The sequence below is a fragment of the Balaenoptera ricei genome, chromosome 1, assembly GCF_028023285.1.
Source record: "Balaenoptera ricei isolate mBalRic1 chromosome 1, mBalRic1.hap2, whole genome shotgun sequence".
Classification (NCBI taxonomy): Eukaryota; Metazoa; Chordata; class Mammalia; order Artiodactyla; family Balaenopteridae; genus Balaenoptera; species Balaenoptera ricei.
The window spans coordinates 113,965,951-113,981,363 of record NC_082639.1 but is presented as its reverse complement, the minus strand read 5'-3'; the positions used below and the strand labels follow the sequence as shown (position 1 = coordinate 113,981,363).

The following is a 15,413-nucleotide window of genomic DNA, read 5'->3' as shown; positions in this document are numbered from 1 at the left end:
TCAGAGGCCACCCAAGTTCAGGGTCAGAGTGGCAGCCATTCTGGAATAAGAGGAGCTCTGCAGCAGCCTGAGCTGTCCTATAACAAACACAGACTTGCTGGAGGAGAATGAGCTCCCTGTCTCTGGAGGCAGGTAAGCCCAGTCTGGGCATCCACCTAGCAGAACACGGCATCCTAGTGGGAGTTCCATGGACCCAGGGAGGCAGGATATTGTCACCACTAAGGTCCTTTCTCATCCGAGGTTCCCACATTGTGAGTTAGATGGTAGGAGGAGCCCCCCAAATTCCCAGTGCCCAAAAAAAGGAGTGAGAGTCCTCGGTGACCGTGGTATTTATCACCCTCAGGGAGCCAGGCCCTGGCTCAGGGTTCACTGTAACAGAGTGATGCTGGTCCAGCGGGTCAGCAGTCACTTGGGTGCCTCACTTGCAGGGCGTGGGGCGGTGGGGTGGGGCTGTGTGAGGCTCTCCCCTCACCACGCTAGTTACTGCCCCTCCCCCAATGCTGCCTATGGTAAGGAGGCTCCTTCCGGCTCCTGTCTTCTTTCTTGCAGCAGAAGTGATGGGAACTAGAAAAGAAAAGCTTCCCAACGGTAGCCAGCCATCATCTTCTAAAAGGAGAGCATCCTTTCAAGGCCTGGAAGCAAGTTAGGCCCGAGTCTCCGGTTCCTCTGCCCTCAGCGGTCCCTGGGCTAAGTCCTCATGCTCCCCAGGCACCTGGAGGGCAAGGATGGAGGAGCAGGTGAAGGGGCAGCTCCAGGGGGCTGGAGACCACAGCTCAGGGGGGGGACGCCAGAGGAGAAGGAGCAAGCGAGGAAGGAAAGAGGCGGGTTGGATCAGAGGAGTTGCGGCAGGGAAGGGAAGGTTGGAGGGTGAGAGAGCCCTATGGGCCTGAGGGGCTGCAGCCACATCTCACCTCCCAGTAAATCTGGTCCTCATAGCACTGGGAGTCTGGCGGGGAGTCCAAGAAGGGCAGCCTCAGCAGGAGCCCTGGTGGCAGTAGGGGATCATGTGTGAGGCTTTTTGCCACCCCCATGGGGGATATTGCCACTCAATACCACCGGGCACAGAGGAGCCAGGAGGCATGAGGTCAATGTGATGCCTGGCACAGGCAAATCACAGCGGTATTTATCGAGCACCAACTTTTGCTAGGCCCTATGCAAAGTGCTTGACAAGCATTGCCCTCCTTAAGCAACCACAGCGGCCCTGCAAGGTGAATAGGATCCCTCTGTTACAGAGAAGGGGGCCAAGGCTTAAAGAAGTTAAATAACTTATTCAAGTTGGCACAGTTGGGAACGGACCAAATATTGAGTATGTCATGAACCACAGCTCATAAGCCTTCTGTGGCCGCCTATCCAGGAGGGGTGCAGAAAGTGTTTATTGAGTAAATAAGTAATTAAATGAATGAATGAATGAGCTGAACCTTGTTTGAGAATGAAAATCTCAGGGTGGGAGCAGGAGGGTGGGGCTACTCAATCAGACGTTTTATTCTGAAGGCCAAAAGGACTAAGGCCAGATATCAGGAAGGACTGCCTGACCTGGCATCAGTGGGCAGGCTGCCTCTGTGGAAGGTTTTTGTGCTCCAGTCTAGTGATGAGCCAGGCAGGCCTCTTCCCTCCCTGCCCCGGCCCCACACGCCTCAGGGCCTCAGCCTGGGGTTGGGCTGCCCTCTAGTGGGTAGAGGGAGCAGCACAGGGAAGCCACAGAGGAGAGGGATCTGTCAGCCCCTAGCAGGCTTCCCACCTTCCCTTGGCACCGGAAGGGAGCAAGTACCCTTGGTCCTACTTATCTGGAGGAAGTTACCCCTTAAATGTACAACGCCACCCTGCACCTGGCACAAAATAGGCGCTCAACAGATATCTGTGAGTAAATGAATGGCAGGGGGATGGGATGCAATGGCCCTTCCTCCAGAGAAACCCCCTCCTCTGTCTTCTGCCCTCCCTGGAGCTCCTGCCAACGTCCCTCCCCCACCCAGCCAAGATCACTCACCTCCAAGGCTCCCACCCACAGAGGCAAATATCAGTGTGACAAACAGTCCGAAGAGCTGGTGCATGGCCTGAGACGTCGCGCTGCGCTGGCCCTTGGCTAGGAGCGGAAACACGCTCTCTAGGCTGCAGGGAGGGGAGAGTGTGGGGAGACAGGGACGGAGCACGGAGCCAGGGCTGGTCGGTGCATCAGTGCACTGCACCGCTTCCTGCAGCGGCCAAAAGGGCCTCAAGGGAGCTGCCAGGCTGAGTCACCTCCGGGCCTTTGCTCCAGTCAGGCCCATAGCCTGGAACACCCTCCCACCTCCCGTGTGCCAGCAACACCCTCACACCTTTCAAGGCTCACTTTGAGGGTCACTTTTGCCTGCCCTCTCTTCTGAGCCCTGATGTGCAAAAATCTATCCTAAGGGTCAGTATCTCTTATCTGACCCTTTAGTAATAACACTATTGAAATCATTTGTTCAATGACCTTCTGCTGCACTTGAGTGAGGACCAAGAGGGCAGTCCCCAGTCTTGTACACTCCAGTTTCTTCAGCTCCCAGGAGGTAGAGGAATGAATGAATGAATGAAAGAAAATAGACAGCTTTTTCTTGTTGGTCCACAAAAGGAGAAAGAGAGTGAGGGACTTAGTTCCAGGGGGATATCGATTCCACTGGGGATGGGGGGTGAGGGTGGGGAGAACTTACCCATCTCCGTAAGCTTCATGGGTGGCCAGCCCAGCCACAAGGACCCCCAAGAGCGCTCCCAGGACCCCAGGCATCCCATGGAGGTTGTGGACACCACATGTGTCTTGGACTTTGAGTTTTGACTCAAGGATGGGCTGGAGAACAGGACACCAATAATGAGTCTCGTGTGCCCCCAGAAGACCCCCTGTTCTGCCCAGGGCTCAAGAGGCATCTGTACCGTGAAGAACTTGTACCCCAGTGTGGAGACGGTCCCAGCCAGGAAGCCAGCTACCAGAGCCCCAAAGGGTGTCAGCATCATTTCAGCCGATGTCCCCACCACAACCCCTCCAGCCAGTGCGGCATTCTGGACGTGGACCTAAGGGAGCACAGAAGAACAAGGCATTGGAGGCCCTTTCAGATCGTCACACCCACACCCAACCCAACCCCGCCCACCACAGTGGCACCTACTGCTTCTGAAGTCCCCCCACCATCTAACCCTCTAACTCTCCTGCTATCCTATCATCACCTCATGCTCCGACCCAACGCCTCCAGTGCAGATGGAGCCCCCTGTGCCTGTGCCCTTACCTGTTCCCCTGGAGAATCCGCCTTGCAGGGTCTCCGATCTCTCCCCCGCCTCCCAGTCCATCCCTCTGCCTCTCCCAAGCCTCTACTCCATACCATGTCCAGCCGCCCATCCCTCCCGACAAGGGCTGACAAGGCGAAGGTGCTAAGGGTGCTGGCAGTCAAGGAGTAGTACGTGTTGAGAGCCGTCCGATGCTGCCCATCCCCCAGCGTAGTGGGTGCAGAGTTGAAACTAGGCCAGAAGATCCATAGGAAGATGGTCCCTAAATGGTGGGCAGGCAGGCAGAATGAGAGGAAGGAGGTGACTTCCCCACAAGGTACAAGCTGTGTAACTGCACTCAAGTCACCTACTCTCAGCAGCCTCAGTTTTCTCATCTGTAAAGTGGGGATAGTGATACCTACTTTATAAAGTGAGAACTAAATGAGGTGATACATACGAAGTGCATAGCGCATGGCCTAGCCAGTACTAAATGTTCAACAAATGGTAGCTATGGCAGGGTACTGGCACAAAAGGGAGCTACTTGATTGAAAACCACAGGGGCTTGAGATTTTTTAAGTATCAGAAAAGGAAAGAAAAAAAGGCAAAGGGCACGACATGTCAGGCACTAATCTGGTACTTGATATACATAAGAGGAAAATCATTTGTTTTACAACCTCAACTGCCCCCTGGAGAGGGTGGGCTCTGCCATGAGCACCGATGGGCTGGGCCTGCGCATCTGGGGTAAGGACTGGGAGCTCCATATGCCCTGCCTGCGGTTCCCAGGTCAGTCCTGGAGGGAGACGGGGAGGGGCCAAGGGCAGGTGAAGGGGAGCCTCCCTTTGGGGACCCCGTAGGGTAGGGTCAGCAAAGCAAAGAGGCTTGAGAGACTGCCCCTTAGTCCTGAGTGGTCCTTGGGTTGCGATGTAACTTCTGCACCTCCACAGTCTGATTAAAATCTACCACACATACACATGCGTCTTTGGAGAAGAGTTTTGGGAGGAATCAAGGAAGAGGCCAGTTTTCCTGTCTGGAAGGAGCTGGGAGGCAGAGGAGGTCTGAGAATGTAAGCCTCGCAGGAAAGCACGCACAGGCATCTTGGGGAGGCCTTTGGACTTCAAGCTAAACTTATCTGCGTCTCAAAGGGCAAGGAGGCCTCAGCTGACCTAGGGTTCCACATGCTCTATTTCACAACAAACCCAGATGTGAGCAAGAAATACAAAACCAGTCTCTTTTTAATGTAAGAATGGGCACTTCGGTCACTACTCAATACTACCTTCAAGAACATAAAATCCGGATTTCCTTTCCTGACTCATTAGTGAACAAAGAGAGAGGAGAAGAGGCCAAGGCGGAGGTATGCGCTTAGAAGAAACAGGTGGTGATGATGGGGCTTGCAGGTCAGACCCTACTGCTCGCAGGCGTGACCTACGACCTCTCCTTCTCCCCCTTGAGAGTGCAGGGGCTTCCAGGAAATCTCCTGAGAGGACGTGACCTCAGGAGAGGGGACGCAGCCCCAGGGACAAAATCCTGGAGGTTAGAGATGGGGAGAAGCTGAGTCTGGCTGGAGAGAGAGCGCGGGGAGAGTGAGTGGGGAGGGGGGAAGGGGGCGAGGAGCGGCCAAGATCCTGCAGGGGTGGGTGTGCCAGGCTGAGGAGTCCGGTTTCTAACTGTCTGTCAGTAGTGGGGGCCCTGGAGGCCTTTAACAGAGATTGATGCCATCAGACTTCGATTGAGAAAGGCCCCTGGGATGGATCTCAGGGCATGTGCATACCCTAGTGCTGAGTTCTAAGAACCTGTCATAAAACGACTGAGAATGGTGAGCACGGATTCCCGGGGCTCTGGTGGAAGAATCTGAGTTGGAAGGGAGTTCCCAGCCAGAACCCCAAGGATTCTAGGTGGCACCCCAAGACCAGGCCTGGAGATGAACCGGCCCCGTACCCACCACACCTCAGCAGGCCTCACCAATCATGGCAAAGAGGTCCGAATGGTAGACGGAGCCCTGGCGATGCTTGCTCTTCTCCAGCTGGGGCCTATAGAGGACCCTGGAGAGGACCAGCCCGAAGTAGGCACCAAAAGTGTGAATAGTCATGGAGCCTCCTGCATCCTTCACCTGGGGAGGTGGAACTGAGGTGGAGGGGCAGCCCCTCGCCCCGACCCCTACCCGACGCCCTCCCTGCTCAGGGCCTGGCCCTGCCCACCCCCACTCCTCACCCCATCCCCATCCAGACTCACCCCGAGGAGACTAAGGAGCACAAACTCGTTGAGGCCAAATAGCACCACCTCCAGCAGGGCCATGAGCAGCAGCTGAGCCGGCCCAGTCTTGCCCAGTATGGCACCAAAGGAGATAAGCACAGCCCCAGCGCAGAAGTCAGCATTGATCATGCTGGGGGGTTGGGATGGGGAGGGTGAGAGGGGGCTGGAAGCGAGGGCAGCCCTGGGCGGGTGTGGGGAGGGGAGGAGGCAATGAGCCTACCCATCTAAGCTCTTCCCTGGTAGGCAGGAAGGTATCACCTCGCCTTTTTTGTGGATGCGGAAACAGAGTCTCAGGGAGGTTCTGGGACTCAGCAAACAAAGCCCACAACAGGTGGAAGAACCAGATCTTGAATCAAGAGCTCCTCTGAACCCTGCCCTTTTCCATGACACTATCTATCCTCCCAACATCTCTTGGGTAATAAGGGGCCTAAAGAAATGGGGAGGTGGGGGCTCGAGGATGGGAGAAGAAATTAGGCAACAGAACAGGCAGGGCACCTAAAAGAAATCAACTGATGGGTCAAAAACCTGGGTCAGGGAGCAGACTTGAAGGACTGGGTTTGAGCTGGGTCCCTTGGACAGGGGCCTCCCAGGTAGACCTGAGGGGAGCCAGGGTGGCCGCCACTGCCCACCTCTCTACGCCTACATGGATGTGGCCACCGTGGAAGGAGTGGAAGAACCCCTGGACGAGTGTGGACCACTGCAGGGCAAAGGCGGCCAAGAGGAAGGTGAAGCCCACGCTGCTGAAGCCGTAGCGCTGCAGGAAGACCATGAGGAAGCCGAAGCCCACGAAGATCATGGTGTGCACATCCTGGAAGCCTGCAGGGGTGAGGGGGGGGCATTCAGGGCTGCCACCCATCCACCAATCAGCCATCCTGCCAGCGCCCCCAGCTCTCACCAGCCAGGGCCGCCTTGAGGCTGGAGCCGAGCCTATAAAACTCCCTGGGCATGGCCGGCCTCCCAGCCTGGGTCCCCCATGCAGAGCTGGCCAGCTTGGAGCAGTGGGACCCAGACCATCCCTGCTGTCGCCATGTCAGAGCAAGAGAGTAGAGCCTTTCTCTCTCTTCTCTGCCCCACTCATTTGCCCTATCCCTGGGTCGCTTACAACCAGCGAGAAGTCCAACCTTTCCTGTGTTCTTTCCTGGCACAGTCCCTGCCCTCTGTGCTGGAAATTCTCTTCCCCTTCCGGCTTTTCTTCAATTTTTCCTTTCTGTCGGAAGTCCTTCTTGATGTCTACCCTCCATTCCTCATACTTCAGAATCTATACCTCTCCATTTTCAGGATTTTAAATTTTATAAATTAATTTACAAAAATAACTTTAAATTGTTAACAGAGATTACCTCAGGAAAAAGAAATTGAAGGGAGGGGGCAAGGCTGCTGAGCTGTACGACTCCGGTGCAAATAACGCCCCCTGGAGGTATGCAATATGGCCACACCGGGAAGGAGGATTTTACCCTATAGTTTGTGTCTTTCTATACTTTGAATGTTTTAATTTTATAGATGAATCACTTGAATTTTTTTAAGTGTCAGTGGGGTTTCTGGGCAGGGAGATTTGGGGTCTTTTCTGTTTGCTTTCTATTCTGTGTAAAAAAATCTAAAATAATAAACAGTAATAGTGAACATGAGATAAGTACAACAATTTGCTTTTGTATTAGTTTGTCCTGTACCCCTCCCCCCATCTACTTGTAAATAGGGTTTGAAACACAACCTAGTATGATGTTCAGCCAGTGCATCTGGTCCTGTTTCCTTTGTCTTGGGTCTATGTACCCATAATGCTGCGCTATCTTTGGCTTTGAGAAATACTAGAGAAACACTTGAGTGCATTACTGCATTTGTTGGAAATAACTTACTGAGAAACAGGGTCAACCATGACCATAAACTCTCCTTTCATAGCTCCATGTGAGAAATTTCTCCTGGAACTTAGTACTAGGAAATGTCATTTCCCCTGAGGAACCAGGAACCGGTTTGCTTTCCCTCATTCATGTGATAGATGTTTACTAAGCAGTCATGCATCAGGCTCTGGGAATGTAGAGCTGTCGGTGGAGGACAGCCATCAAAAGATCAAAGAATCACATTTGTGAGGCTTCCTTGATTCTGATGAGAACACATACCTGACCATATTACCCCTTTTTCCTGGTTGCCTGGAAGCTCAGAGCTACATTGGAATTTCAACTATAACAACTGTAGGCCTTCACAGTGTTCATTATTTGTGTACTGCTTTTATACTTTTCTTTTCTTATTCACACGTTTTTGTTGTAAATGACCTCGTCTCTTGCAGAAAGAGGCAGATCACAAAGAAAATCACAATCACCTTTTTTGTTTAAAGGTGAAGCACCAACAAGCCAAAAATTTATTATTGAACTTTAGAATGTAATCAATAACTTTGAGAGAAGCAAATTTTTATGCTTTTGTGTGTGTGTTTGTGTGTTGTGTATAGGCTGATAGGAAATGAGTTTGCAAGCCCCTGGCAGAGGGTTGGGTGCATGTTGGAACTGGAGGTCTACAGCTCAGCTGCCAGCCCCAGTGGCCAAGGGGGTGAGGGTCTGGAGGTCCACTGGCCTCACTAAATGTCCCCACCACTGTGCCACTTTTCCAGCCCTGCTCACTCCCCAAATCACCCAGATCTCTCTTCCCTCTCAGATCTTAAAACCCAACAGAAAAGGAGAGGTATCTTTTAGAACTCAGCCCCAAGCCTAAGTTCTTTTAGCCTCGCGGCCTGACTTGTTTTCTCCTTGTGCAAACAGTAAAGGGGGTGCCGTGTCTGTTCTTTTGCCCAAGGATAGCAAAACAACAAAGGGGGCTGGGTCATGCCCATTTCATGCTGAAACCGCTCCAGAACTTGTCTTAAATGGCAATAATATTTACATCTCCCACCCTGGGTTTGTTTGGAATCAAAACTCAATCCCTTGGCCTTTCACCTGGAGTCTAAAAATCAAGAAATCTCCTTTACTCATTCCACTCTGTGGAACATTCCACACAGACATTCTCCATGGACTGTGGTGGGTAAGGGGCTATTCCAGCTGGAGGCAGGGGGATAGATGAGATGACCCCTCAACATTCCCTTCAGGGGATCCCTGGATTGGGCAGGATGGAGCCTGTTTTCCATCACATCCCCACCCCCACCAAACCCATGCACCTTTGGTTGGAGAGAAGATAAAAGCCCTCTAGGAGCACCTATCACCCTCCCTCCTTCCCTTACTGCCTCTCCCCAACCGCACCAGATGACTCCTGAACAAGGTCAGACTGTGGGACAAGGGGACAGTTAAAGCTGGGGCTTTAGCATCTAACAGAGCTGGATTTAAATTCCAGCACCTCCCTCGTCCACTTCTCACCGTGTGACCTTGGACAAGCCACTTAACCTCTCTAAGCCTCAGTTTCCTCATCTGTAAAGTGGGGATATAAAATGTGAGAAGCAGGAAAAAGGGAGTGGTAAGGTGGGGAGGCCATCTCTCCCCCCCCCCACTCTACCCCCACGTGCTTTTAAGAAGGCAGATAGGGCTGTATTCTCTAGAAAAGTCACAAACCACTCTGGTCCCAGTCACTTCCCCCTGCCCCCACCTCAAGAAAATCCTGATTCCATTTGTCCTAAATCCCTCTCCCTGCAAGTCAGGTCTCAGAGATATATAAAAAAGAACCTGTCCATATTTTGTCTTAGAACCCTTTCTCATCTTGCTTCTGTGTCCCCTGTATGCCTAGTCTTTTTCCCTAGTCTTTCCCCTTCTTTCTTTTTTTTTTTTTTATTGGAGTATAGTTGCTTTACATGTTGTGTTAGTTTTCCCCCTCTTTCTTATTTTCCATTACTTGCCTCATAGGATAAGAGGTTTGTAATGTGGGGGAAAGTCTGCAGATGGGGAGTCAAGAGACCCGGTTCTAGGCTGGCTAACTTGCTGTGTGACCTTGGGCAGTCACGTGACCTCTCTGGCTCTCTCTCTCTCTCTCCACATCTGAGAGGAGTGGACCAGATGAGCTCTAAAGGCGCTTCCTATAGAGATAACAGACAGACACTCAGAGCAGCCATGCACTTGGCATTGGCTAGTCCCACAGCTAAACAACATCGGCAAAACTCTCTTTCATCTCCCAAATCAAAGGGCAGTGGCTACACCACCCTCTGGCCCTGACCACTTCTCTTGGACACAGGGATAGGTGAAGACTTGGCTCATCAAAGTCCCAGGCTCCAGGGACCTCACACCTCCCTCCTCCCCAACCCATCCCCGCACCAGGGTCCCAAGTCCACAGGGATAGAAACCTAGTGCAGAAAAACAGGTAGGATTCCCACTGCTATTCCTCTTATTGCAATCCAGGGACAGAAAACTGTGCATCCAGGAGAGCCTACCATTGTAGCAGAGGGATGAGAGGTTGGGGGTTTCAGGGAGGGCTGTGAAGCAAGCAGGGCTTGGAGGCCTTGAGTGAGGCCCATGGGAGAAGCAAATGGGGTTTCATGGCAGGTAGCCAGCTCAGACCCTAGAACAAGAGCTTACTTCTCTCAGCCCGTGGACTGTCCCTGCCCAACTCCCCATCTTTGTAGACAAATGTATGACCCCAAGAGTCTGCCATCCCAGCTCTGTGGCTCTGGCTTTGATTCCAGCATCCATGGCTCACCTCATGCAGCCAGAATTGGGGTGAAATGTGGGGAGGGAGGGGCTGTAGCCCCCCCTCTGCCTAGGATGGCCGGTATTCTGGCACTTTATGCCCAGGTCCAAGCCTCCACCTCACCCTCTCTATCCTCAGCATTGTGAGCTTCATTTTGTTATTTTGCTGGGGTTGGGGCTGGGAGAGGGTCAGGTGGGGACAAACTGCTGCCAGCTCTGCATACAGAAAGTAGGGTAATAACAGCCTGGGATTTTTATAGGAGACTCTCACATTCTGGGCCTCGTTTGAATGTGTATCCTTCAAACTGAAGCATCTTTCTCCCCATTGCTCAGGTGGGGAAGACTGAGGCTTAGAGACCTGGTCAAACATTTGTGATGAAGTCTGAGAGATCTGGTCCCAGCTGCCCAGGGCCTGAGTCACAAGGTTGGGTCCCCAATCTTGAGGGAGAGGCTCTGTCCACAACAGGGGGCAGGGGCTTAAACTTCTCCTTCCTGGGCCTTGTCAGCAGGCAGGTGAGCTGTGGTGCTAGGAGCTGAGGATGGCCGAGTCCTAGTTCCAGCTCTGTCACTCACATGGTAGGTGACCATGAACAAATCACAACCCCTTTGAGCCTCAGCTTCCTCCTGGGTGAAATGGGCTAATGACCCTGCCTTGCCTCCTAAGCAGGGCTGGGGAGCTGCTACTCTGTGATTGGCTGGTGGATAGTTACATCATTTTCTCTCTGGCTCTGGAAGGACCAGCTTTGGGGGACTGGGGAAGAAATGTCTCAGTCCACTAGTCTTGGCTGCCTTCACAGCTAATACTATCACTGCCTCCTGCGCCCCACTCCCTACCTCCCCTGCCCAGAGGATTTTTTCCCTGTGGTCAGGGTGGAGGCCCCAGGAAAGGCAAAGTCTCTGAACAGCCCAGCAAAGCCCAACTAGGCCAACAAGAGACTAGGTAAAGCTGGGGCTTCAGATCTGGGTTCAAATCCCAGCTCCCTCAATTCTGACAGCAAGACCTTGAACCAGCCATCTAACCTCTCTGAGCCTCAGTTTCCCCATCTTTGCCTACTTCATAGACTAAAGGAGAAAAAATGCATGTGCCGCCCTCAGCATAATACCTGGAACGTGGCAGACGCTAGTGAAAGGGTGTTATTATAAATCTGGGGCACCTTAGATCTGGGCATCCACGTGCTCCCTGCCAAGACATCGGGGGAGCTTAGGGCCTTAGCTCCCCCCGCGCCCTCACCCGCACTCACTTGGGTAGCGAAAGTAAAATTCATTGTCCGCGTTACTGTGGTTGCGCCAGTGCCAGAGGGCAGCGTCGGTTTCATGGTTGTAGCGGACAAAGACCGCAAAGAGGATGGCGGTGGCGCCCTGGAGGAGGAGGCACAGCAGGGGCAGCTGCAGTCGCCGGCCCGCGGTGCGGCGGGGAGACCCGGCCATGGGATAGAGGCTGCGAGTCTCCGGCTCCGGTTAGGGCTCCTGGCGCGCGGCCCTGGGAGACACTCACCGGGCGGGTCGGGCAGGTTTCACTCGAGCCAGGCCCCGCCCACTGGAGCCAGGCCCCGCCCACAAGGAGGCTTACCTGCCCACAGTTTCTGGCTCCAGCCCGGGAGGCGGGGAAGGGTGGGCGGTGTCGCAGGCCTGAGGTGGGGCAAGGAGTGGGAGGCGATGGGGCGTTCATACCCCCAAATCCTCTTTCCTTTGGGCCAGCTGACCCTGGCGCCGCTCCGGTTGGGACAGGTCCTTGGAAATGACCCTGGAAAGGCGCCCTATGTTCTGCCTGCTGGGGCGCAGCTGCGGGACCGCGGGGGGGCGGTGCGGGGTGGGGGGAGAAGGGAAGGCACCCGCCCCCTCAAACATGGTGTTAGAGAGTGTTTCCCAAAGAATAAGCGGCCTTATTAATAGGCTCAGACTTCCCTGGCCGAGCCCCTCCAGGGTTAACACAAGAGAGAGGAGAGGGATTACTCAATCTTTTGCCCAACTGAAAAGGCGATGGAGAACGGAGATAAAGAAGAGCCGGCTCTCTAGGCGTTGATGATTAACCTGGCCGGGGAGGTCTGAGCCTCAACAGTTGAGCTCCTTACCCGACTCCCAAGCCTCAGCCTCCTCACCCGCGTCTGCATCCCACCACACTTCTAGGTCAGAAGGCTGGACATGCGATCAGGCTGGGCAGGGGCCAACTGACACTTGGGTTCCCTGCACGTCCAGTGTGGATATGAGAGGGTCTGGGCTGCCCCAGCAGCTGGAAAGAAGGGAAGCTAGATGGTAGGAGAGTCTTCTCAGTTAAGAGTCAAGAGACCCTTGTTACACAAGCAAGATTTGCATCCGCCGGGGTCCTGGTAGATAGACAGCGAGGAGACAGCTGTTAATTGAGCACTTACTGTGACCCAGGCTTCAGAGATGAACCAGATGACCCCTCCCTCCAGGAGCCACTGTCCAGTTGGGAGAGAGACACTTAGGAGAGAACTGAATTACCACCGGGGTAAATGTGTGACCCTGGGAATCACAGAGGCTCTGGGGGCCTAGAGGAGAGGCTGCAGAACCCACAGGAGTGGGGATGAGGGAGGGGACAAAGATGGAGAATTGCTTCCTGGGAGGTGGTGTCTGCAGGCAGCCTGGAAGGACAACCTAGAAACTGAGTAAGTGAAGAAAGAAAGAAGAGGAGAAGTTTCAAGAAGGAGACCCACATAAGCAGAAACCGTGTGCACATTCAGGGTGCTCAGGAACTGAGGCCAGGGGTGGGTATCAGCAGGCGGAGGTACATGGCCTCTACCCAGTGGGTGCCGGGCCCCTGGAGACCTCTAAACAGATGGAGGACCCTCACATTATTGGTTCTGACACCCAGAGGCCACAAGGGGCTTCAAAGAAGAAAACGTGAAGGTCAGTGGGGCTGGTGGTGGGGAAGGCCCTCTGTCTACACTGCCCATAGCCTAGCCCCAGCTGTCTGAGGGGGTTGTTGTGTGGGAGGGACTTGTGGGTGTTTCCAAAGATGTCTCAGACCCCGGCCTGAAGGAAGAGCTGCCATTCTCAGGGGATGTGGCCTAGGCCCATAGGGACCAGCCACTGCCCAGAACTGATGCAGGGTAGGGCTCCTCCTAGGAATGGGAGTTGCCCCTTCTCAGGAATTGGAAGGGACAGGAGTGACAGGAGTCCCTGACCCTCCTCCTTGCTTCCCCTTCTGCCCTCTCCCCAGTTCACCTCCTCCCTACCTCCCCTCAGGGGCCTGAGCCTCTGGCCCAGCATGGGCTCTGGGGGACAGTTGGATTCTAGATGCCCAGCCAGGCAGGCTTGGGAGGGTGGTAGCTGCCTCTGATAGCACTGCTCTACCAGGCTGAGCAGCCTCTCTGGCCTTCGGTGGCCCCTGGCCCCGAGACTCTCTCTCACTTCTTGGTCAGCAGGATGGCTGTTTTCTAGCTCCTCTGCAGTTGGTGGGGCAGGGGGAGGAGGTGGGGGAGGAGAAGATGTCTGGTCAGCAGCCTTTGGATAATGATTCTCAGATAATTCAGCATCTGGGGTATCCTCCCAGGTCCAGCCTTCTGCCCCAAAGGTTCAGCCTGCTTCCTGAGCCCTGTTTGGGAGCGGGGGTTGCCCTGGGTTGCACAGGCAGGGACTGGACAGGCCCTTAAGGGGAAGAGTCTTCAAAAGCAGCAGAACGTGAGAGAGAAAGAAGGAGTGAGCTGGGCCTTCCCAGCATCTTCTGGGAGCCTCCACCCTGATGCCAGCCTCCTCCATCTCTATTCACCTGTTGTCTCTCGTAGTCTCTGAATTCCTCTGAATCTTTGATTTTCCCTCTCCTCTGTTGCTCATTCATTCATTCAATGAATACTCACTTAGTGTCAACCCTAAGCCAGGTCCTGGGGCTGTGACCTGACATTCTAGTCACACGTGTAAGATGGTTGGGTCCTGGATGCCTCCAGACCTGGCAGGTGTTAACCCTTTATTTGTTGGATTGTGGGAGGTCTAGAGGGAGCCCCCCGGAAGGGCCAGGATAGCTGGGCCAACCTCTTGAGGGCATACTTGGAGACCTTTGGGGAACTGCTAAATACCATCTTTATAGGAGGATCTTGGTATTTGAACAACTAATGGGTACCATCTGGTATCACCCCTGGTCCAGCAGAGAGCAAGACCCTGACAGTCCTCCCCTTTTGAGGGTCCCCCTGGCCCACCCGCCCCTTCTGAGGGCTCTCCTGGCAGGCCTACACCTGTGAGGACTCCCCTGGCCCACTACCCACTATGGAGAATCTCAGTCCATGGTTTTCTTTTGGATTGCCAAGTGCTGTCAGGGCCCCTGGCCCTTCCTCCTGCCTTCTCTGGCCCTGAAAACTCTGATGGAATGGGGGGACTTCACCTCTCACCCCTTCCTCCATCCCTGACGTCCTCTCAGAGCCCAAACTCAGTCACCAGCTCCCATCCTGCCTGGCCTGGGGTCTGCCCCATCTTTGACCTTGCATCTCCAGTTTCTAGCTGTGACCAGCTGGGCACTTGAGGGTGGCCAAGGGGAACTGGTGTCTGCTGCTTGCCCTGGCCCAGCCTGGCCAGGCTGTCCACGGGGACCAGGGTTTGGGTTACTGAGTAACTCGGGGTTGCTTGGAGCTGTTCTCTACTGGGGTCACCTCCTCCCTACTCCCTGCTCTCTTGGCTCAGGAATCCCCAAAGCCAATTGGCTCCTTTTGCTCCATCGAGCTATCCCCAGTGTTTATGGGGAACAAAAGAGAAAAGTAGCAAAGCACCAGAATCAGTAAGACACTTGTTTGTTCATTCCTTCATTCATTCAATACATCTTTGCTGTTATGACCTCGGCAAATTGTTGAGCTCTGAGTCTCAGTTTCCCTATCTATAGGAGTAATAATATTCCCTTTGTGGAAGTGTTATGAAGATTACAAATAATTGATGTAGAGCGTTGGCATTTTCATAAGCAGTCAACAGATATGGTTATTATTGTTCTGATTGGCTGAGCAGAGAGGGCAAATGGGTTGCTGACTCCAACATACTACGGGCACATGCGCCTCTGGGGACAGGAAAGGATGGAGGGGGCAGACACAGTCTTGATGTGTTTTCCTGTCATCAGCTGGAGGCCGTGACCAGCAGAGTCTGGGGCCTAGGACAAGCATATTCAGAAAGGGCCATCAGACCAACAGCCCCTGTGACACAACAACTCTTGAATAGAGGAGATTTGGGAGAAGGCAGAGCCTTCATTCATTCAACAAACATACTGAGCACCTACTGTGTGCCAGACATGGTGCTAGGGGCTGGAGATCCAGTGGAACGAGATATATCCCTGGGTGGGGGTGGGAGGTCTATCTGGGGGGAATGCAGGTGAATCAGCAGGCAATCGCATTGCCAAGGGTGATAGTGGGGAAGACAGGTCCTATGGGGACGCAA

General features: G+C 53.8%; 1 protein-coding gene across 1 annotated transcript; it reads right to left on the bottom strand.

Moving 5' to 3' along the window:
- Window positions 1-311: 311 nt before the first annotated feature.
- RHBG (Rh family B glycoprotein) lies at window positions 312-11,757 on the bottom strand. Its single transcript, XM_059933908.1, has 11 exons — window positions 11,614-11,757; window positions 11,285-11,402; window positions 6,087-6,273; window positions 5,437-5,587; window positions 5,167-5,314; window positions 3,324-3,490; window positions 2,884-3,021; window positions 2,667-2,800; window positions 1,985-2,106; window positions 912-985; window positions 312-712 (listed from the first exon to the last, which is right to left on the bottom strand). Exons 1-11 carry the CDS (start codon window positions 11,710-11,712, stop codon window positions 644-646), a joined length of 1,407 nt encoding a protein of 468 aa, XP_059789891.1. The 5' UTR covers window positions 11,713-11,757; the 3' UTR covers window positions 312-643.
- Between the last annotated feature and the right edge of the window lie 3,656 nt (window positions 11,758-15,413).